At 46.9% G+C, this 23156-nt stretch overlaps 1 protein-coding gene across 1 annotated transcript in view; it reads left to right on the top strand.

Annotated features, from left to right (window-relative positions):
* CAPN14 (calpain 14) overlaps positions 1-22933 on the top strand; it is a 103054-nt gene extending 80121 nt beyond the window's left edge. The window contains exons 7-23 of the mRNA XM_045010072.1: positions 260-434; positions 1801-1866; positions 4725-4810; positions 6637-6711; positions 7406-7569; positions 8274-8437; positions 9620-9631; positions 11644-11849; positions 12502-12538; positions 13077-13139; positions 14757-14814; positions 16638-16702; positions 17093-17161; positions 18312-18390; positions 19808-19924; positions 20554-20609; positions 21358-22933. Coding sequence (XP_044866007.1) covers positions 260-434; positions 1801-1866; positions 4725-4810; positions 6637-6711; positions 7406-7569; positions 8274-8437; positions 9620-9631; positions 11644-11849; positions 12502-12538; positions 13077-13139; positions 14757-14814; positions 16638-16702; positions 17093-17161; positions 18312-18390; positions 19808-19924; positions 20554-20609; positions 21358-21384 — 1519 coding nt within the window. The 3' untranslated portion in view covers positions 21385-22933. The remainder of the gene's footprint in view (positions 1-259; positions 435-1800; positions 1867-4724; positions 4811-6636; positions 6712-7405; positions 7570-8273; positions 8438-9619; positions 9632-11643; positions 11850-12501; positions 12539-13076; positions 13140-14756; positions 14815-16637; positions 16703-17092; positions 17162-18311; positions 18391-19807; positions 19925-20553; positions 20610-21357) is intronic.
* The last annotated feature ends 223 nt before the right edge of the window (positions 22934-23156 follow it).

The following is a 23156-nucleotide window of genomic DNA, read 5'->3' as shown; positions in this document are numbered from 1 at the left end:
CTTTGGTTTTGCAAGCCCATCCTGGAGTTTGCCCCTCTCTAATATCATAGATTATTAGGGTTGGAAGGGACCTCAGGAGATCATTTAGTCCAACCTCCTGCTCAAAGCAGGACCAATCCCCAAATTGCCCCCTCAAGGATTGAACTCACAACCTTGGGTTTAGCAGGCCAATGCTCAAACCACTGAGCTAGCCCTCCCTCCTATTAGCTATGTTTGTACCACAAATTAATAGCAGATAAACTGATATCTCTCTTGCTAGGCTCTATGGCTCCTATGAAGATCTGCAGATTGGACAAGTGTCGGAAGCGCTGGTGGATTTTACAGGCGGAGTTAATATGACAATAAAACTGGCAGAGGCTTCTCCTGAACTGTGGGATATACTGACAAGAGCAACCTACAGCAGATCTCTCATGGGTTGCCAGACGCATTTAGGGGTGAGGCCTAGTCTGATGTCAAATGGATGGATGGGCTAACACCAGCCCCATCTTTCCTGGGAATATTCCCTCCACCAAGCTGAGCAGCAGTTTATTATACATCTGTCTCTATCATTTTTCGATAGCTGCCATCCCTGTGGTATCTAAGATGATGCACATTAGCATGTTTCACATTCTTTATTTTAAAATCACAGGTTTCTTTTTAAGTTTGCATGTCTTTTCTAAACTGCCCTTGGTGTTCCACATTTCTTACAGTCAGAGATGGGTCTGGGCTTTGGGGTAGGGAGTGGAGTTGAACTGCAAACCTACGTCTGAGATTTGCAAATGGCTCCCGTCTTGTAATGGGCTCAACTAAACCCCCCATTCTAAATGCCTTGCCATCAAGGCGGCGTTGGAGCCCAGATCAGAATTTTGCAGCTGGAGCCAGGGGTGAAAGTAACTTAACCAGAAGAGGTGTAACTTCAGCCGGAAGAGGCGGGACCTTCAAGATTTAAAGGCCCTCGGGCTCTGGCTGTGGCTGGGAGCCCCAGGGCCTTTAAATCACCCCAGAGCTACCAGCTGCAGAGGCGCCAGGGAGCCCCAGGGCTAAGGGGTGAATTAAAGGGCCTGGGGCGCTGGCTGCTGCAGCGTTCCGGGCCCTTTAAATCACCGTGGGAGCCCTGCCGCCATTACCCCGGGGTGGCAGGGCTCGGGCTAGGGCTGGGGTAGCGGTAGCAGGGCTCCAGTGGTGATTTAAGGGGCCCAGGGCTCCAGCAGCCGCGCTCGGGCGGGGATTTAAAGGGCTCGGTGCTCCTGCCACGGTGGGGAGCTCCGGGCCCTTTAAATCACGCTGGAGCCCTGCCGCCCCTGGGGTAGCGGTGGCAGGGCTCCAGCAGCAATTTAAAGGACCAGAGGCTCCGGCCGCTGCGGGGAGCCCTGGACCCTTTAAAGTGCTGCCGGAGCTCCGGTAGCAGGGCTCAGGTGGCGCTTTAAAGGTCCCGGGGCTCCTCGCAGGGGCCAGAGCCTCTGGCCCTTTAAATCCCTGCCCAAGCCCGGCTGCCGGAGCTCCGGTGGTAATTTAAAGGGCCTGGTGCTCCCCGCAGTGGCTGGAGCCCTGGGCCCTTTAAATCACCGCCGGAGAAGCTGGTCCAGTCCGGCACTGTGTACCAGCTCTTGCCGGTACGCCGTACCAGGACCATACTGGCTTACTTTCACCTCTGGCTGGAGCCAGTCTGTAGTTACAATGGGCCAAATTCCATCTTCATGTATAGCTCCCTTTGGCTCCACTGGGAGCTGCATCCACAGAACTGAGGGCAATATTGGGCTCAGCTGTTGCTTTATTAATACATTTGCTGCAGCTTTTTCTCTTTTTCTTCCCTGTATGCAGACAGCCAGGGTCCTAGAGAACGGGCTGGTGGCTGGCCATGCCTACACAGTCACTGGTATTAGAAAGGTAAGGGCAACTCTGATTCTCTAGCTCCAAACTTGTCTCTAATGCCAGCAGCATTCCCTGCTGCAGCCTTTGGTCAGACCGTGAGCAGGCCGTGTGCTGTGCTGGGGGAGCCTCATGCCCCATCCACTCCCTTTTAAGTGATGTCCGGGTGGCTTGAAAATGAGGAGTGCTTCAGACAGGTTTCCTTTCAAAACTGCCTTCTTTTTACCAGCAGGACTAAAACATAGGCGACACTGACTCGACCTCAGGGTAAATCTCAGGCTGTAATTGACTCACGGGCTCTGCTGACGGTATAACCTACAAGAGCATGCTAAGCCGAGCTGTCTAAATTCCCTTTATCTTAAAATGAAAGGGGCTGGCCTATTTGAATTCTGGGCAGGTGGGCCTAAGCCTACCTAGGACACCCGTGCAACCGAGTGAGAGGCCACAGAGCCCAGAAGCCATCTGAATGCATGGTACGGAAAATGAAAACCAGGAATAGGAATGTGGGGGCATAGGTTTAAAATGAAGAAACTGGATGGGGACACAAAGCACAGAACCCCAGACAGCGCCCACTGTTCCACTAAGGAGTTCGAAGAGATGGTGGAAACTGCCCAGAGGAACTCTGCCCAGATACATGTTGTGAGCAAGTTACGGGAATAGTCTCCACAATCACAGAGCACCTTCCCCTCAAGCTTCCTCCTTGGTCATGACTGGGACATGGGTGGTTGGACCTAGTGGTTGGAATAGGAGTCAGGCCTAGAGGTCAGAAGAGGAATCAGAAGCCAGGAGACAGGCTGGGTCAGGATGCCAGGATATCAGAGGCCAAGACAGCCTAGAGGGCAGACCAAGAGTCAGGCATCAGGAAACAGGCAGGGTGAGATTACCAGGAGATCTGAGTCAGGCAATAGGAGCAGGTAGCACAGGGGGGGCAGTCCTCAGCGGGGAAAATCTACTTGCACAGTTGACTTCTTGTTTCTCTGCTTTGTTTAAATAGAAGCAAGGAACCAGTCAGGATCCCTGGTGTTCCACCATTCAGATCCCAGGGCTCTGTCAGACTTGAGCTTCGAGTGCTGGTGATTGTTAAGAGGTCACTGAGTGGTGGGTTGGAATATACAGGCTCCTAAGAGCCCTGTGGACTGGGGTTTGAGACCCGCAGCACTTGGCATCCTTCTGGACTGATGGCTGGCTATCTTGTCCAGCACCAGGAGAAGACTGCCAAGGAGGCTCTGTGACTTTGTGGGCCACAGGCATGGAATGCATAAAGGGACAGATGTGGGGAAAAGTGCAGCCATAATCCCAGCAAGAGGTGCTGCAGCCTGGTGCACTCTGGATAGATCTGTGCCAGGGTATGCTGCAGAAGGTGCAGGCATTAGGGGTGTCTGTGGATGGCACCAACCACAGGCTTATGCTCACAGCTCCATGAGGAGCCTCCAGTTAACATCTCTGGTTGGCTGTGGGACCACTGTGGAGCAAAGGCTGGCCCACTGGGGTTGCTCACCTTCACTAAGTGGTAGAATGTCCCACCATTTAGTGTCACAGCAGGATACAAAGGTTAAGGGAAAAGCACCGAAGAAGCCCTGTCCAAGCCTGCAACTGATCAGACAGCCTGGCCTCCGGATTGGATCAGTTCAGTTCGTCGGGGGGAGGGATTAGCGGAAGAGAGAGTCAGTAGATAGAGCATCGGACCCAAAGCCAGTTGGATGGGATGGAGCATGGGTGGGAAGAGCTCTCGTTGCTGTTATTGGTGCAGAAAAGGCCATCAAACAGATGGCTTGGCAAGCCACTGCCTACCTCAGGTCTCCCAGATCCTGGGCATGAGGCAAACGTAGAGTAAAAGATCATCTTAGAGATCAGCATCCTATTTATTCATTAGCAGGTGCACAAACGGGGGGGGGGCAAGTCTCCTCACTCCTCACCCTGCTCATTGGGCTCATCCCTGACCCAAAGGTTCAACCTCCGCTGGTAAAGAGGAGTTAACCTCCCTGGCCCCCATTTATTTCTTGGTGTCTTGGCTGAGATGAGAGCCAGTTCTGGTAGTGGTTTGTGTGATGATCACTGTTTGGAAATGGACTGAGACTCAGGCCACCAAACGGCTGTCTGTAACAACAGCGTTAGGTAATTGCTGACATGAGGTGTCTTCGGAACGAGAGGTGAAAAGGCTCAGTGAGAATCCCATTCACAAGGTGCAGAGTGCCTGACTCCAGCATGCCTCGTGGCTGGGGACCACGGCCCCGTTGTGTCTGGGAGGGCTAGCAGCAGCAGCAGCACTTGCCTTGTAACAGTCTTTCCATGCAGGAGAGCACAAGCGCGGCTGCTGTGCCTAGAACCTGCGCAAAGACACAAGAAGGCGAGTGTGGAGAGAGGAAACTCCTTTCACCCTCTCTCCGCCCCCTAGGCCAGGCACAGTGCCCCTCCCCTCCATTCCCCCAGTTACATTCAACTTCAGGAAGTGCTAAAATTAAGATTCTTGTAGCAATGTTCTAGGCTGCCTTGGATTATTCGTCCTACTGATAGAATTAGTCTTCATGGCCCGGCCCTGCCCTCGGCTATGCAGGCACTACTCCAGGTTGATTGCTAGGGAGTTACACAGATGTTGTAGTGTGAGGATGGTTTTATTGTTAAGACCCTGAACTAGGACTCTGGAGCTTTGGGCTCTATTCCTGGCTCAGCCACAGGCTTTCTGCATGACCGTGGGCAAGACACTTAATCACTCCGGGCCTCAGTTCAGAGTTCCGCATTGAGCAGAGTAACTAAAAAGAATAGCGCGAGTTGACACTCAGTAAAAGGAGAGGAGTCACCATGGCATATTATGCAAATATAAACCAGACAAAGGCTGCAGAGACCCTGGTAAACTCAATGTTATTTGTTTTGTGCAGGTGACTTGCAAATATGGACCGGAAAATTTAGTGAGACTGAGAAATCCATGGGGGAAAACTGAATGGAAAGGAGACTGGAGCGATAGGTGAGTGAAACAGGGAAGGGCTAGTGCTGAGGAGAGGTTTGGGTGGATGAAATGATGCTGCCACCTGCAGGCATAAATTAGTGCTGATGACATCCGCATTAATAGAACAGGTGGGGCTGCTTTCAGATACCCTTTGGTTTCAAGGCAATGACTTCATGGAGGTATTTTGCTAGATCAGCCAGTGCTAATGCAGTTCGACTAACTTAGTTATTTCACACATGCTGCTTCCGAGCATTTAAAACACAGAGCTTTGGTTCTGCTTTTTTTTGTCAAAGGACACATAATGTAAAGGGGGTTCTTCATAATGCAAAATAATGAACACGGCGGGATCTAGCATCAGACACAGGTGTTTTCTGATTACCAGCGAGGCTGCTCCCAGGACAGCTAGAATAGTAAGGTGATCTGCCATCCTATATCAGAACATTCACCCCTTTGTCTGCAGCTCATGCAAGACCTTCTATATACTGCAACTTCTGGGATTCTGAGATTAGAGTGGGGCAGGGCCTGAGCTACCTGCTCTTCAGGGAAGTAGGCATCAGGCTGGCTCTGAATATGACAAAGTGGAAGGCACAAGTAGAGATGGCAAGGGAAGTGGTGGAAGAGCCCCTGAATCTGTGTTTACATGGATGCAGTGGCTGGGAACTTCCTTTTCCCCTACAGAGGGCATAGTAAGTATAGTAGCCACTGCCCCTCAGTCGCAGAGGGACCGTGGCTGCTATTCCAGCTCAGAGGCTGGAGTGACAGCTGCAAAAGCACTGTGCTGTAGCGCTGCAACCTACCCTCATTTTAGGTTGGGGCGGATTCCTTCTTTGGCAGCTCCAGTTAGTTCCCTGCACAAATCCTCTTCGCTCAGATTTTATGAAGGGGTGTTGTGAACATGTCTGGATTTTGCCTTGTATGAAGAGAGAGTAACTTTCCTCTGATCTGCGTCCGTCACATGATAACATGAAAGCTGGCCACACTGAAGAAAGAATGAAGAGCATACCTAGGCCTGACTTATAAATCACTTCCAGCTGCCTCTGGTACTTGATGCAGAATATTCTTCTGATTACGTGTCCTTTGACACAGAATTGACAAACAAAATAGAACCGAAGGTCTATATTTTAAACATTTGGAAGTAGCATGTATAATCTAATGAACTGGCCAGTAGAGCCGGTTGGGAATTTTCTGACATGTTTTTCTTTGGAAAATGCTGATTAGTTGAAACCAAAACTGTTTTCAGGAGAGGGCCTGTTTCGATGAACTTCCCATTCAAAAAAAAAATGAAAAAAAAAAGTTTCTAAATTGTTGAAATGTTCCATTTTGAAAATATCAAAATGAAAAAGTTCAACTTTTCAGGTCAAAATGACTTTCTTTAGAAACATAAGTGAATTTATAGTAAAAATGTATATAATTTCTTTTTTAGATTTTGACATTTCATTCTTTCAAGACAGGAAAAAAATTCAAAATCTCAAAAATTCTCATGGAATGGGACAACCCCAGTGTGCGATCCAACATTAGTGCTCTCTACAGAAGAAAATCAGAACTGCTCAGCTGTTTTACATAGGACCTCTATGGCTAGCAGCTAATGGAGATTTGCCTCTAGATCAAGCCTATGCTTTAGGTCTAGAGGGATTTAGGTTCTAGCCCTGCTTCTGCCATGCCATTCTGAGTGTCCATGGTGCAGAGTCTAGTGCGAACGGTGAACTGCTTGGGGCCAGAGATTTGTTACAGTGGGAACTGATCTTATGGCAGACTTCTGTATTGAGCTTCTTGAACTTGAAGATAGATTTGGAGCATTTATTTAGTTATCGCTTCAAAATCAGCTGCCTTGTTTCTGTCCCTAGCTCTGGGAACTGGGAGCTGCTCAGCCCGAAGGAGAAGATTTTGCTGCGGAGAAACCAAGATGATGGAGAATTCTGGTAATGGAACTGTGAATATCTGAGCTCCGCTCCTCCTCCACCCAGCGCCAAGGCCACAGCTAATGCTGAAGCTAAACCTGCTGTCTCTCTGCTGCGCTCTAAGATGAGATCTGTGCATGATGCTTTATAGCAATTGGAACGCTTTTTGTTTTTTAACGAAACAAAGGGAGAAATTACATGAGGCTACTACATTCCCATTTGGTGGTAAAGGGACATGAGAAACAGCCTGTATGATTCAAGCGCGGTTCTGTGTGACGTCAAGAGCGCTTTTAAGAGCAGAGGAAGAATCTTTGTCAGTCCCTTCTGCCCTTAAAGTCTATTTTTGTCATTATATTTTCAACACAAACCCAGGCAAAGCTTTGGTCAGGCAAACAGTGTTTGTTCAACTGCTTCCCAGTCCCATATATTTTTGCCACTAGGTGGCAATGTTGCATCCGGTTTCATTATACTTGTTCTTTTGCTTGTATTCTCATAATAATCTCTCTCTGCTGCTGTCCTTGTTGGGCCTTTAGTTATGCATTCACCACTGCTGCATGTTGCTGTGGGAGCAAACATTAACTTCTTTACTAGCTAATAATATGTAAGGGTTGCCATATGTAACCCAGAAAGGGGCAGTGCTGGGGATATCCAGCCTCTACTTTTTAACCCCACGGATTGGCTGCTGACTAAGCATCTTGTGGCGGTCTTTTCACAGGATGTCTCTGCACGATTTTAGGACCCACTTCGTAGATCTGATGATCTGTAAATTAACTCCCGACCTGATGAGCCCGGAGGATGGAAAGAAGTGGATGTATTCTCTGCAGATTGGGAGATGGGTCAAAGGAAGCACGGCAGGCGGCAGGATGAGGCCCTACAAAGGTGAATGGCACTTTAATGGCACTTTAGGGGATCCGGCTTTAGAACTTTTCTGTGTAAATAGTAAAGAAAGGAACTTGTTCAAGCAAAGCAAAGTTTGGCTCAAGACCCAAAGCCCAGTGTTACCCTGTCATAACCAGAATTCGACACCTTTTAAAAAAGGTTAGAAAGCCTGGCAATGAACAGGCAAGGGAGCCAGCTTATTCTCCATTACCACTGAAATCAGGTTGTTTCCTAAGGAAAGATAGGATGGTCTTGTGGTTATGGGCCTATTGCGGCACTTAGAAGAGGTGGTTTCAATTCCTGACTCTGTGACTTGGGCAAACCGCTTAAGATTTGACTTTTCAGGGATGTAGAGCATCCACTAGTCCAGTTGAAGTCAATAAGAACCACAGGTGCTCAGCACCACTGGCAATTGGTGCCCCAGTGATTCAGTTCTCACTAAAGTGAGGGGAAATAATTTTTCCTTCCTCCCACCCTTTGTCTTGTCTTCTTAGACTGTGAGTTCTTCCATGGCAGGGCCTCTCTCTCACTATATGTTTGTGTATTATCTAGCACAGTAGGGCTCTGACCTTGGTCGGGGCCTCTGGGGATTATAAATGAGCTGCTTCCCCCACTCAGCCTGAAGCCAGGTATCACGTGGAAACACGACGACAAAATGTGTGATGGAAAACGTGGCCAGAAGGTCTTTATGTTTTGCTTCTCAGACACGTTTTGGATGAATCCCCAGTACTGGCTGGAAGTTTTGCAGGGTGACGGCAGCAAAAGGTCCCTGCATTCCTGCAGTGTGCTGGTGTCCCTGATCCAGAAACCCAGCAGCAAACACCGAAACCGGGCCCCTCACCTCTCCATAGGGTTTTCCATCTTCAAGGTGGGTAGAAATCTGGTCTGTGGTGGAATAAATGGGTTGCCCTGCCGAGCGTGAGAAACTGCCTAATCCTCCGAACCAAGTGAGAGCTCTGCAGATCCTCAGAGTTACATATCCTGCAAAGCCCAACGGGCTCTGTGTTCTCACCTCCCTGTCTGCATGTGGCTCCCATTCATCCAAGAATCTTCTCTTGAATCGGCGGGGTTGGGCCCCTTCAGACACAGCTTTCCTTGAGCTTTTCATCAAGCTCAGGATGTGATCTGTGTTTGCATAGTCTTTGTCAGACTGCAGGGCTGTAAAGGAGCTCCTGCTACCCCAGTGTGTACCGTGTCCAGCTGTGTGTGTGTTTGTCAGGGCTGAGGGAAGGGCTAGGAGCCTCCTGAGAAAACGCTGGATACAGAGTCCTTCTCAGGCTACCATCCATAATGGCAAAATCACCCCACAAAGGGTGGGGAGGGGCAGGGAGCTGGCCCTGGGTGTGATGTTGCAGCCATGTGTAACACCCTGGTGAATGAGTGCTATAGGTTCCCCCTCTGTTCCCCAGCCATAGAGGATTTAATCAATGACAGCTCCTGCTGGTGAGGTTTAGCTCAAGATGGCGCAGATCCTGCTTTTAGCTCTGGAGGTCCCCGGTTCAAGCCCTGATGCGGCAGCCATCACATTTGGAAGGAGTGTGGCCCATAGCGTCAATTCCTCTGTGCTCCCAGCAGTTTGGGGGAATGTGCAGCCTCAGAGATTGTGTGCAGCCCCAGCTCCCGCAGACTGCAGCTGGAGTTGTGAGTGCTCAGCTGTTCTGAAAACTAGGGCCACTGTGCCTTAGTCAGGTACAAAGCCTCCCGCATTTCCCGCTGGGGCATTGTGCTCCTCCAGCCGCAGCACCAAAGTCCTATGGGCCACATTAGCAAGGGACCCCCTTCCGTAGGGAGCCTCCTTCCTGACTGTTGAAAGTGCTGAGGGTCCTGTTGCCACCACATGTTTCAGCAACCCCAGCTTTACTGACCCAGCCTGGTGAATGGGCTGTGGATGGCCTGGGAAAGGTTTTCGAAGGGAGGAATCCGGGCTTTTTAGGCTAAGGAGCCCTTCATTGATTCTCCTCCAGTTGTTAAACTACATCTGCTGTTAGCTGTGAGCCAAAGGGCTCTGAACTCCCTGACTGATGGATGCTCTCTCTTTCTTCCTCTTTAGGTGGGCCCAGAGGTAAGTCTCTCGCTGCCTTCCCTTGGCATCACATGGGGGCCATTCAGACTCTATGTCACCACCTGTGGAGCTGCGAGTGCCTTTGTTTCTTGACCCACCGATCAAAATGCCTTAATACAAGCTTTAGAAGGCGTTACAAGAAATCACCATTAATACAGAGCTATTACTAGAGGAGTGTACCTCAGTTCAGCATTAAGGCCCTGCTCCTGGGCTGCATCTGAGCTGTGCTCTGAGCAGCGATGGGGCAAGGGGAAGGGAAAGGTGGCATACTACTCTCCCACTCTTGGGATCAGCCAAGGTCTGGGATGGTGCCCAGCATTAGTTAGAGGAGTCTCAAGGTAATTCACCCTCCCACCAGCTCATTGTTGGGGATCTCCCAGAGAAAAGACTGCAGGTGTCTTCTGCCACCTGGGCTTTGCCAACCATTACAGGATGTTCTTAACTCTTTCACCTCCTCATGGAACTCTGGGACCTGAGCTGGGCTTCTGGGAGTTAAAAACTGAGGAGTGAGTTTGCCCTGACTTACATCCCTTGATCTGAAAGGGGCTATAGCAGGTATAAGCCAGGGCAGGATCTAGCTCTGATCTTGTATCTAGGAATCCTGCACCTACTGCCCTGCTAACCACTTAACTCACTTCCAAAATCAGTGTCCCCAGGAACTTGGATTGGTAAAGAACTAACTTTAGCAAACAGTCACCCCAGCATGTTTGCAATGTTAATTACCTTGTGTTAGAAACAATAGCCCTAGATATGGGCTCTTTCTGAACTACTATGTTAGGGCACCATTAGGAATACGAGATTAAATTTGCTAGCACACGTGGGCCTGACACGGATTAGGAGAACACCGCAGCACTGTCTGTGCTGCATCCGTGCTAATGGGGAGACCAGGGATGATGATGGTGGGGAGTTCAGTTTCAGGTTTGTATTGAACACTGAGATTAATGCTGAGAGATGTAAAACCGAGACCGTTTTTGGAATTGGAACTACAGTGAATCACGGTATTGACAGGGCCATAAAAGCTATGAATGTAATATATGATGCCTGGTAAGGGGCAGCCCCACGCCCCTGTAGAGGAGAGATTGCCGCATTAGCATGAGAGAAATATGGACAAAGAGAGAAGAATAGGAACTCCATCATTCTGCAAGAGAGTGAAATGTCTGAGCGGTTTTGTGGCACACCCCATATAAGGAGGCTGCAGTATTTTGGCCTGCAGAATAAAAATAATGTGTAAGAGCAAAGAGTGCTGCATCCTTGTGTAGGACATGGGGTATCGGGGATACATACACACACAGGGATACATACACACACACAGGCCTGGTAGCTGTAGCAAAGACGTAAGGTGGAATTCTCCCCTCACCCCACTAAGGTTCTGGAGCACTTTGTCCTGGTGTAGACACAGTGTAGGACCACCACCATAGGTGACCCTATAAGTCCACAGCCCCCGTTCCCCCCCCCCCAAAACCCCTCTTGTGCATGGGGCATGCTGGGGCAGGGCTGTGGCACATGAGGAAAAAGCTGAGGAGGTAGCCCTCAACATAGGGCGTTCTGTGCTGCTCTGGGTAGTGCAGTGCTCAGAAGGCTGCTGGAGTTTAGGGCAGCTCCTGGCTGTTATAACTTTCACTGGGGGCTGAAATGACCCCTGCAGCAGCCCAGAATAAGAAGGGTGCAAAGGTGACCTAAGGCCACTCTTGCCCCGTTCCCCCCTCAAGTTCTGGGCTGCCGTTCTTAGTGAGATCTGAGTAGGCTGCAGAGGGACTTGGGTGGAAGCCCCATTGCTTGGTGACTTTTAAAACGGGACAATGAGAATGTACCATAAGGACAATCTGGCAGGAGGACAGACAGGAGATTGGTCTTTCAGCTCTCTGATTAGATTTCTGATGTCTGCCTCTTTTGCTTGTGGATTATGGAAACTGGATGTGCTATGGTAGGTTTTCTTTAAGCATGCCCCTGGGTTCTCTGCATGACTTTCACCTGAAACCAGTGGGAATTTCCTTTGTTTCTTCCCTGGACAGTACCACAAAAGCAACAAAAGGCTGGCACCAGTGTTCTTTGCCAGGAACCCCTCCGTCAATCAAAGGCATCTCTTCCTGAATGAGCGGGAAGTGACTCAGGATTTCCGGCTGCAGCCTGGGGTCTATGTCATCGTCCCCTCCACCGCGGAACCCCAGCAGGAGTCCGAGTTCATCCTGCGGGTCTTCTCCAGGAAACACGTCCTTCGGTGAGACGACGCCATTCCCTTGCTTGTACTGTTTTCTTGGTGCTCCTGGGATAGTTGTGCCTTTCCACCGGGATGGTGGAGTCACAGGTCAGTGCTGTCTACTACTGGGCTGGATGAAGCTTAGGATAAGTACCTGCTTCATAGCCTAAACAATGCTATTAGTCCTAGTCTTTCCAGGAAAGTGCAACAGGACAAGGCACTGAACTAGGAGCACTGGAGACACTGTGCATACTGTATGGGGAGACGCAGCACGCTGGCCTTGTCTACACTAGGATATTTCTCTTTACATTTTCCACCATTGCTACGACTGGTTCATCACCATGACTGGTAGCAATCGTGAAAGCTCTAATGCAGACTAGGCCCAACCAGCCACTGGCCTTCTTTCCACCACATCCAGGTGACCTGTTCTGTGCAGGGTTAGCTGATATAGTGCTTAAAATGCCAGCAGCTGCCTGGAGCCATATTGACACTACTGCTTCCACTAATGGCGTTGCAATGGTGGGGAAGATCCCTATTGTAGACACAGCAGCTGTGTGTGGGCAGGTTGGGGCCCCTGCATGGGAAGCAGAGGAAGGCATTTTGCTTGGCAGGTGGAGAATCACATGTGATAAGGGAGACACCGTCTAACATTTCCATTGTTTTCCATTTTCAGTGAAATGGGCGGAAATTCAAGTTTCATCCTTTCCAAGGTTAGTTGGAACGAGGGAGGTGGACTGTCGGAAGCTGTGTTTCAGATCAGGACTTTGGCTTTTCTCCTGTGGCAGTGCTGTTCTGGGGCAGCAATGGGTCGGGGTTGAGTTGGAATGTGAGACCTCATGTTACAGCACTTTAAGAATGAGACGCCATGTCTTGTTCTATAGATAGAATCTCTTGTACCATGAAGGTGAACATGGTATAAACGCCCAGAACAAGACAGACAAACCAAAAGACACAGATGCTTTTTCACAGCTGTCTAAACCATTCTTTTTGGCGAGATCATCACAATTCATCTTCACTCTTTCTTTTCCATCTGCCTGCAGAGGGTCTCCCTTTTATTTACTTGTGTTCCTCCCCACTCTTCTCCTTTTGTGTACTAGCAAAGTTGAAACCACAATGGGAGCTGGACAAGTAATTGCAGTGGTGATGGCAGGACAGGGAATGCAGTGAAATTTGGGAAGAATGTGATCGTATGTTGGATACTCCTGCTTCTGTTTCTTCAGTTAACATTGACTTTTTTGTTCCCTAAAGGAAATAATTGATAAACATGAAGGCAAGATTTGGGAGGATTTCTTCAATAAGCATTTTGAACAAGTAAGCGTACACATTAACTACCAAAGGAAATTCTTCAAGGCCAGCTGCTTGCGCTGCCAGAGCAATTGTGCAAAGAAAAGTCAGAATGCACTGGGGAAATTGGGAGCTGGAGTGTGCTGGAAACTGGTGGGGAACGTAGGAGATCGGCATGAGGGTACAGCGTGAACATCACTCAAGGAGTTGTGCAATACATAAGCAGTCGAGAAACATGCCAGTTAGTGAAAAGCACTCTTCATTAAATTCACAAGCACTCAGCTCACGTTGGGTCTGCTTAGGCTTCTGAAAGCCACTAATTTACTCTCGATGTGCTCAGAAAGTTAACATAGGCATTAGCAAAGCCGTTCCCATCATCTGATATGTATGGGGAACAATTATTTAATAGTGGGCTCTTCAGTCTAACAGAGAAAGATATAACACAATCGTTCAAGGTAGACAAATTCAGACTGGAAATAAGGCATAACTTTTTAATGATGAGAGTAATTAACCGCTAGAACAATTTAGCACAGTGGTGGATTCTCCATCACTGACAATTTTTAAGTCAAGATGGGATGTTTTTCTAAAAGCTCTGCTCTTAGAATTATTTTGGGGAAGTTCTGTGGCCTGTGTTCTATAGGAGGTCACACTAGATGACCACAATGGACCCCAGAATCTATTAAATGATTAATAGTCTTGCTCGTAGAGAAACAATATTTATTCTTACAGATTGTTAATTATTATTATTATGGACCTGATTTTCAGAGGTGCTGAGTGCTGGCAGTTCCCATTGATACCAGCTGTAGTTGTTCAGCTTGTCTGAAGATCAGGCCCTGTTTAACTCTGAGAATTAGAGCTGGTCAAAATTTTGTGCATAATTTTGCCCATAAGTTTTTTTGCACATAAAAAACAGCATATGTTCACAAATGAAAATTTCCACAAAAACTTTTTGGTTCTGACAACATTTTTTGGTTGTAAACATTTTTGAAAAATTTTGAGGCTTTATTTTTCATGGAAAAAAAATTGAGATTTTTTTTCAGGTTTTTCAAAATTATTTTCATTTTGTGTGTAACTTTTGATTGTTGTCATGGGGTGTTTTCTTGACTCTGGTTGGATGAGTGTGCACATAAATACTTGCTACACTCATTCCAACTGTCTTTCACAGGGGGTTTCTCTGTGGTTTGGACAGGTTTTGGTTTCAGCAACTGAAGTTTTTCAGCAATCAAAAATTTCCAGAAAATTCAATTTCAGTTTTTGGAAACCATGACAAAATTGATAAAACAAACAAAATTCTGTGTTGAAAACTGAAATGGAAATATTTTTTAAATTTTCCATCTTTGCTGACGATGTGCTTGATGTGACAGATGACACAAAAGAGAAAGAGGGTCTTTTGAAAATAATGGGCCAGATTTTTAGCTGGTGTAAATAACTGTAAATGCATGAATGTCTGTGGAGCTTCGACCATTTTATACCAGATGAGAATGTGCTTTTAACAATCTACAGGTCTAATTGAACACCCCCAGAGTCAATGGGTGTCTTTCTGTGGGAGTTGGACTGGGGTTGAAAAGGCAGATAGTGAAGACAGGACATGCTGGGAAATCCAGAGGAGGGGAAATTTATTACAATAATATTTGTCTCCCCTAGCATCCTGAAATAAACGCTGTGCAACTCCAGAGGATCCTGAATAACGTTGCCTGGACACGTAAGTGCTAGGAGATAATAGTTTAATAACATTAATTAGGTACTAATTAGAGATGAGCCTGAAGTGGACCCATAACTCCCAAACTCCCTCCCTGAGTTCTGGGAGTAGAGGAGCTGGTTTGAAACCCTGGATTTGAACCTTTTCTGATAATTTAGGTTCCAAATTGGATTCCAAACTGGCAAGGATCAGTTCTCAGGATTTGGTACAGATGTGGCCCAAAACCACAATGCCTGAAAAGTTTGAGCAATACGTTGGCTGAGTCCCTTTATACTTATGCAGCTAGGGGCTGATGTAGGCATGGGAGGGTAATGAGTAGAACTGGGTGGGAAATGGCTTTCTCATGCCATAAACTTTTGAGACTTCAACAAATTTTCCCATAAAAAATGGGAATGAAAAGTCGAAATCTCAAATATTTTCACAAACTGAAAGTTTGAAAAAAAACGGGATTCAGTTAGCTGAAATATTTATTTTCAATTTTGACTTTTTATTATAATTAGCTTAAATTAAAGACAAAAGTTGCTTAAGAACATAAGATTGGCCATACTGGTCAGGCCAATGGTCCATCCAGCCCACTATCCTGTCTTCTGACAGCGACCAGTGCCAGGTGCTTCAGAGGGAATGAACAGAACAGGTAGTCATCAAGTGATCCATCTTCAATCCAGCTTCAAACCAGAAAACCAGAATTCTATGTTAGAAAATATCAAAATTAAAATTTTTGACAATTTCAAAACTTTTTTTCCTAAATTTTTTCAAGTAAAAAAATTTGTCAAAACGGATCCTTTCCCATGAAAAGTTTTGGTTTGACAAATTGGCATTAGCAGACAATAGAATTCTAATCAGTTCTAATAATCGGCTTTACCAGCACTAGTCTCTTTCATTGCACTTGTCTCTGGGTAGATAAAACATCTGAAGGGTTGGAAGTTCCTTTAATTTTCTCAAGGGTGAATGAAGATTGCTTTTTTATCTTCATGTCAGTATCTTTCGAAAGTGACCCATTGGGTGTTGTGAAATCTGTAATGAAACTCACCAAGCCAGGTGGAGTGTCTTTACTCTTCATAGGCAATCAGTTTGAAGACATTTGTTTCAAAACTTTTACTGTGTGTGATGCATATTTAATAAACACAGCTATAATGAGATTACAGCATCTTCGCTTTCTGTAGAGTAGTGATCTGTGAGTTATGGCATCTGCTCCGTGGAAGCCTACAGGCAATCAATAATCATGAGTTGCAACAAGATTAGTTTCTTTCTGTTTCTTTTCACGTAACTCATGTATGGCCCAGTAATGCTCAGAATTAGGCTTTCAATGATGCTTGTGAGTTTAAAAGCTGCCTGTCTGTAAGAGAGACAGAGAGAAACACTAAGCACAAGGGTTTCAATTCATTGTGGCTAGTGAAGCTGCACCACAGATGAATTAGGCCTAAGGAGATCAAGTGACTGCTCCAGGTCACCCAGTAAATCGTATTTGGGGTGCTCTTTTACTGCTATTTCCTGTATTAGCTACAGGTAATGGGTCATATACCGCTCTTCATCACATGGCTGCAGGGAGCTCCCATTGGCTTCCATGGGAATTACACCCATGCTGCTGAAAGTAGAATCTGGCCCACTGTCTCACATTTGTCCCTTGCCCAGGTTGAATCACAAGTGATGAAACTTGTAAATCAGAGGAACGGTGTCACAAAAGGTTTGGGGGGGCCCAATCCTATCCCCAGTGAAATGAATGGCAGTTTCACCATTGAGTTTTGAGGGCAGCAGGCTCAGGCCCTGGGAGTCTATTTTTCTGAACAGTGTTCAGTGATTCACCAGAACAATCCTCTCTTTTCCAGATCTCCAGAGCTTTCGGCTGAGGTTTAGTCTGGATGCCTGCCAAGGTATCCTGGCACTGCTGGATGTATCCTTTAGCTTGGGCTGTATATTTATTTGACGCACCTAATACCTTACCTGAGCTTTATTCTTCATGGGGGAGGGACTTACATTGTGATTTCTACATCATCGGGGCATTGCCCTGCTCACTTATTTCCTAACTCCCAATAACAACAATTCAGTCAGGAAGAAATGGGGTTTGTTCTGTAAAGGACCAGATTGTGCTCTCATTGAAATCAGTAGCAAAACACTCATTGATTTCAGTGGGCGCAGGAGCCGGCCCATAGTGAAGGGGGAACTTCCCAGAATCAGCGTCACCACCATCATAAAATTATATTGACTGACTTTTTTTTTTCTCTCAATTTTGGAGTCTCTGCCCCTTTACCAAGACATCATCGACCTTAACTCCTCCACTAAGCTTAATGCCACTGGCACACTGAGTATTCAGGAATTCAGGGTCCTGTGGAAGAGGCTGATTTTCTATCTGGTACAAAAATATTTTACTTGCCTCCCTGTATACTTCTCAATCGGTGTTGGCTAGGAAACAGTTAAATCCCAAGAAACCAGTCTGATCCCTGGGTAGCTATGAAGACTCATGAGGATGTGAACTGGATGGAAAAGTTGCCTGCTTGTCAAGACACAGGGAAATACTTAGTCTTAAGCAGGGCAGTCGCCGAAGGTGAGGGAGGATCCAGCGAGAATGGAGCTAGCCAGGAAAGATCAGTGCTGGTGCAGCATTGGTTTCACCGAGGTGCCTGCTTTTAAAACCCAATTGACCTGCTGTCTGTGACTGACGCACCAGAAAGTCAGGGGCTAGGATCCACAAAGGGATTGAGGCATCCAGCTCCAGGAGACCATTTATGGCTGTGAATCCTGAGCAGATATAGGCACCTCTCTCTGGCCTGGAGTTATGCACCGAACTACTCCTGGGGGCAGAGCTAAGGCCTTGCTCCTCTCCCCAGCATTTTGTGTTGGCTAGTTTAGGCAACTCTCCACTCAGCTTGCTGGCTTCTGAGAATCCCATTCTTAGGCGCCTAACTCTCTCGGTTCATTGGTATAGGGAGCCTGGGCGTCTAACTCAGGGCTGTGAATTCCACCTGGCAGCAGAGCACTAGAAGTTAGGCATTGCAACGCATAAGTCCCTTCATGGATCTGGCCCCAACTGATTTAGGGAAAGGTTCCACAGTGAGTCACTGGTTCATCTGGGATCAGAACTCTGGACCCTGCGAACTTTAGTCAGGGCGTATTCTTGCAAGTGGGAACACGGTATCCCTGAATAGGTGCTTCACCTGCACATTGCAAACAGATTTCTTGGGCCCAAATTCTGCCCTGACTTTACCCCCTGTGAAATCCCGCTGGAGTCAGATTGTAAATAAAGACAGACTTTTGACCTTAACTTTTCCAGGTACAAGTCCCAACTCTGTGGCTGCTTTGCAGCGTAAGTTAATAGAGATTCCTGGAAAAATCTACTACTTTCTAAGTATATGAATTGCTTTGACACCTCCACGTTGATGAGCCCCACACATAGCAAAGTGGGGTTGGTGTGTCAATGCTGCTGACCAACAGATCTTCCCTTCTAAGATGCTCAGATTCACTTTTGTTTCTTTCACTTGTTTGATTTATTTAAAAAAAAACAGGAAGTTTTCCAGAAGAAAGATGTTGATAGATCAGGAAATCTGGACTTAGTGGAATTGCATGCAGCTGTGCAGGAGACAGGTAAGCAGGTCACCGACTTTTGGCAAGTAACCACATCCTCAGAAAAGCTGGAAAATCCCCCCAGCTGGGAAAGAACTAGAAGACTGTACCAAATGCCAGTAAGAGGGGCAAACACACAGAACCCCCTTCTCCCCCCTAACCGTAGCTACTTCTGCTACTCCCTCTAGCTTCTCTCCCAACCACTTTCCCAGCAGTCAGGTTAACCATACTTTATCAGTGTCACAAAGACCCTAGACCTTGGCTTCTGAAAGTGATTTGCAGCGTGACGTTTCACTTTAGCTCTGTGTACAGTATATCCATGTCTCATTGACAGCTCTCTGCTGGGGTAGGAAGGCAACCACTCCATAGTTAACTCTCCATTATAAGCCCTATTTTGAAACCTATACGCTCCCCACAGAGTCATAACTAACTTTACCTTAACCAATTGGTTGTGTGTGTGTGTGGGGGGGGGCATATATTTGTGAGCCAGATCCTGAGCTGGTACAAATCAGTCCAGCCCCATGAAAGTCAGTGGTGCTAATGCTGATTTACAGCTGCTGAGGATCTGGCCCTCTCTGTCAGCTAGACAAGCACACAAGCAGTAGCAGTGTCAGACTTTATTCCTTTAAGATCTTTGCCCCAATCCTGCCAGGAGAACCAGACAGGTGGACCCCTGCATCCGGGCAGAGCCACGCTGACTTCAGTGAGGCTCTGCGTGGGAGAAAGGATTCACTCACGCAGTTCTTTTAAGGATCAAGGCTTTTAAATGCTCAGGATTTATTGGCAGTTTGCCTCCATCTGGTTAATTAAAGTCATTTTGCTTGGCAACATTCAAAACTGTAGCTATAATAAAGAGATGAAAGATAACCTCCAAATCCAGGTATTGCTGTTATTTACATTAAATCATAAGGGTTGTGTTTTCCAGGCACAAATACTGAAAGACACTAGGGGTGAATTCCCCTGCATTTATTTGTGAGACAAAAAAACAACCACCTGGACTTGGAGAGATATCCAGACCCTGAAAATGGCGTGGGGATAATTTTCCCCACTAGTTTCAGCTGGATATTCTTCTTCACCTCTTTTCCTAAATTCTTGGGTTATATGGTGCTAAACAATTTCTGTGCCTTACCCCAGAGGTGGCTGCATTGCAGTGGCGGGTAGAGGGATCTGTTATATTACTTGCGCTACCTCCCATGGATATTGTGAGTAGAGATGATCCAGATTTTGAACCACTCAAAGTTTGGGGGTTACATTTGGATCTGAGGGCCTGGTTTGGGTCAATCCCTCATTTGAGGCATAGTTATTGTCTATCAAGCACTTTGAGATCCTCACATGAAAGATGCTGGGGAAGGGTAAAGTCCTGTTAGTTTTGCAATTATCCTGTGATGCTCTGAATGGCTGCAAGGTGCCCTATCATTCCCTTTCTTCCTTTCTATAGGTATTTCGCTCAGCAACGAAGTCTGTAACCTAATGGCGATTAGATACGGCAACCCTGACCTGAAAATCAGCTTTGAGAGCTTCGTCTGCTTCATGCTGCGAGTGGAGATCATGGGGGGTATGGAAGTTATTCAGCATGTCACTGATGCTGGACTCCAGAGCAAGTCTGGGGTCCCTTGCAAAGCCATTCAGCTCAGTCCCCGGGGCTGTAAGAGCCAAGATATGGGGCTTGGTTCTCTTCTCAGATAAACTAGTGTAGAGCAAGAGTAACCCCACTGAAATCATGGAGTGAATTAGAGGAGAATCAGGCCCTAAGTCTCTTTCCCACACTCCTAGGTCAGGCAACCTGGAGAGGTTTGGTTCTGTGGAGAGAGCAGGTCTTGTATCTGGCACTGCAGTGTTTGCTTGTGCAAGGAGTTAAGGGAATAAGAGATGTTCCTATTATGCAGGAAGCAGGAGGACCTGTGATGTGTCCCAGCCAGAGCTGCCACAGAGAGGGAAACCTTCTGATTTCCCCGGGAGTCAAATGATCGCAGCACCATGAGGCAGCTCATACTGCACCCCACATGTCACTGGCGAATGTCTCATATGCCCCACACAGGCATTTCGAACTATCCTGGATGGGGTGGGGTCCCCCATGAACTGCTAGAGGCTCCGCATTTCAGTTCACTCCTGGGCTGGCGAGTCTGAGTTGTCCTTGTCCCCGTTGGCCATCGAATTAATTTTCCTCATTCTGTTTCTTCACAGAGGCCTTTCGGAACTTAACTACAGACGGCAAAGGGATATATCTCCAGGAAGCTGAGGTAAGGCCATGCACTTGCCCATTCCTTGAAATACAGCCTGAGACCTCTTTGCCTGCTGTAGTAAAAGGCTTATTAGAACAACAGGGCCTGACTCAGCACTGCCATGCTCCTATGCACGGTCGTTTGCACCTGTGCCTAGTGACTGTAAAATGCTACCGTCATTAACCAGGCCTCACAACACCCGTATGAGGTAGGGAAGTGTTAGTTATCGCCATTTTATACATGGGGGAAACTGAATCATGGAGCGACTACAGTCACGCAGCAATTAATGCGGAGAACTCCCGAGTCCCAAACCTTTGCATTAGCCACAAGATCATCTGCCCACCAATAAAATGCAAGAGATCAAACTTTCTTGGAGGGCTAATTGGGGCCATAGAATGTAGCGAATGTGTGCATGTGGTCACATCGCTATCTGCTGCTGGATGGAATCGATACTACACAGGCTCCAGTGTGCATAGGTTCCTGGTAGTAATGGAGCTGCTTCTCTTGCACCCTTGGGGTGGGTTATGTGTTTTGGGATCTGAAGAGCACAGATCTTAGTTCCTGCTCTGTGGGCCTAATTGTGATCCCACTGTAGTCAATGGTAAAGCCCCCATTGACGCTAATGTGAGCAGGATTGGACCATATGTGAGGTCCTCATACTGTGTCGCCACAGACAGAGAATCCACAACCCTCCCATTCAATTGTGAATGTTACTGCAGTCCAGTTGGATGTGCTCGTTCAAACCACTTTCCCTGTTATTTTACAGTGGATGATGATGACTCTCTATTCCTAAAGCAAAGCAGCGGAGGAGGAAGGAGTTGGACTTAGACACACTGGCTCCTCCCAGGACATGGAGGGTTGTTCCTTATCAACTTGTTATACATGCTGGATACTTTGGGCCAATCCTGCAATCCCCACTCATGTGAGCAGTCCTCGGTCAGCCAGTGGGGTGGCTTAAATGCGTTAGGACAACCGAAGTGATTACAGGTTGCTGGATCAGGCTCTTTCCATATGGATAGATTTTATCCCATGAGGATCTACTTTTATGAATAGGTTGGATCTAAAGACCCGAGATGCGGTGAAATGAAGATTGGCTTTTATTTTTAATGCATCATTTCAAACACCTCTGAGAATCCGCTCTTAGAATGGGACTACAGAGTTGTGGATTCACTGAGAGACCAGAGTGACACGTAGTTCTTATAACTAGCGAAGCTACCAGGATGAAAAGTCCCATATTGGATGCCCTGAATCTGTAAGGCTCCCCATAGTTTTCAGGTTGATTGTAGTTGGACACTTACAATTAGTAATAGATGTGTATATTGTGGTAATGCCCAAAGGCTCCAGCTAGGACTGAGCCCACACTATGCTGGGTGATGGACAAACCTAGAAAAGAGACGATCCCTGCCCCAAATGGCTTATGTGCTAAAGATGCAAACACATTCAAATTCCACAACCCCTCCAGGTCCCTTCCTCCCTCCAAGGGTAGAAAGACTCACTGAAAACTATCAATGAGTTTGGAAGCTGAAGTCTAAGCTTTAGGGCCAGATCCTCAGGTGGAAATTGAAGTCAATTGACCTATGCTCATTATGCCAGTTGATGATCTGGCCCCCTTATTGGTTGTTTAGGGCTGAGACATCATTGTTTGCATAAGAAGGTGGGTAATGACAGGACTTTTTGTTGCTTTGGGCAAGTTACTGATCTTCTCTATGTCTCAATATCCCCATTTGTAATAACTCATCCACCTTGCTTAAAAGCACTTTAAGATTCTTGATGGAAGACATTGTATGCATGCAATCAGTTATCACATATACCACCATCGCAGTTTTCATATACAATGACACAGTAACAGACTCTAAGGTCCGGAAACAGGTTTTTCTTCATGAGAAGACTTTCATTAGTAACGAATAATAATATCTCCATGAATTACACAAAGCACCACTAGATGGTGCTCCATCCTTACAGGGAAGACTGCCAGTCTTACAAACACAACCAAAGAAGTATGAGATCCTGAGAAAAATGTTTTCCCTTAGGAAATACAGCTGGCTGGCTGGCTGGATATTTAAAATGACAAGGTATAAGGTATCCTTTTCCTTTTGCAGCTTAGGAAAAGTCAGCTGTGGGGTGGATCAAGAGCCCGGTGATGGGATATGAAATACAATATTGCCAAACCCAAACATTCGTAAGGGCCAGCTCCCCCAAAATCATGATTGGCTTAAAATTCATGAGATTTTAAAAATAGTAAAAGTTGGGTCCTTTTAATTTCTTTTTGGGTCTTGGGGCCTTAAGGGTCACTGCCTCCACAATGAGGGATAGAAACTTCCTTGGTTTGAAAAATGAAAGTTGCAATTCTCCCATAAAATGACATCAGGAGCTGGGGCTTTAGGAACAACACCCAATAGCACAAGATTTTCAATAAAATCGCATGAGTTGGCAACGCTGGGCCTCATTGCATTTCTGAGGATCACCCGTTTGAATCCTGCCCAGGCTGGTACTGAATGGCCGTCACTGCTATAGACACCACAAAGCAGAACCCCTTTGCTCCCATAAAGTGCTCCAGGGCTGTCC

This window comes from Mauremys mutica, chromosome 3 (assembly GCF_020497125.1).
Source record: "Mauremys mutica isolate MM-2020 ecotype Southern chromosome 3, ASM2049712v1, whole genome shotgun sequence".
In the NCBI taxonomy this organism is placed as follows: Eukaryota; Metazoa; Chordata; order Testudines; family Geoemydidae; genus Mauremys; species Mauremys mutica.
The sequence above is the reverse complement of the archived record's forward strand: the minus strand, read 5'-3'. Positions and strand labels throughout refer to the sequence as shown.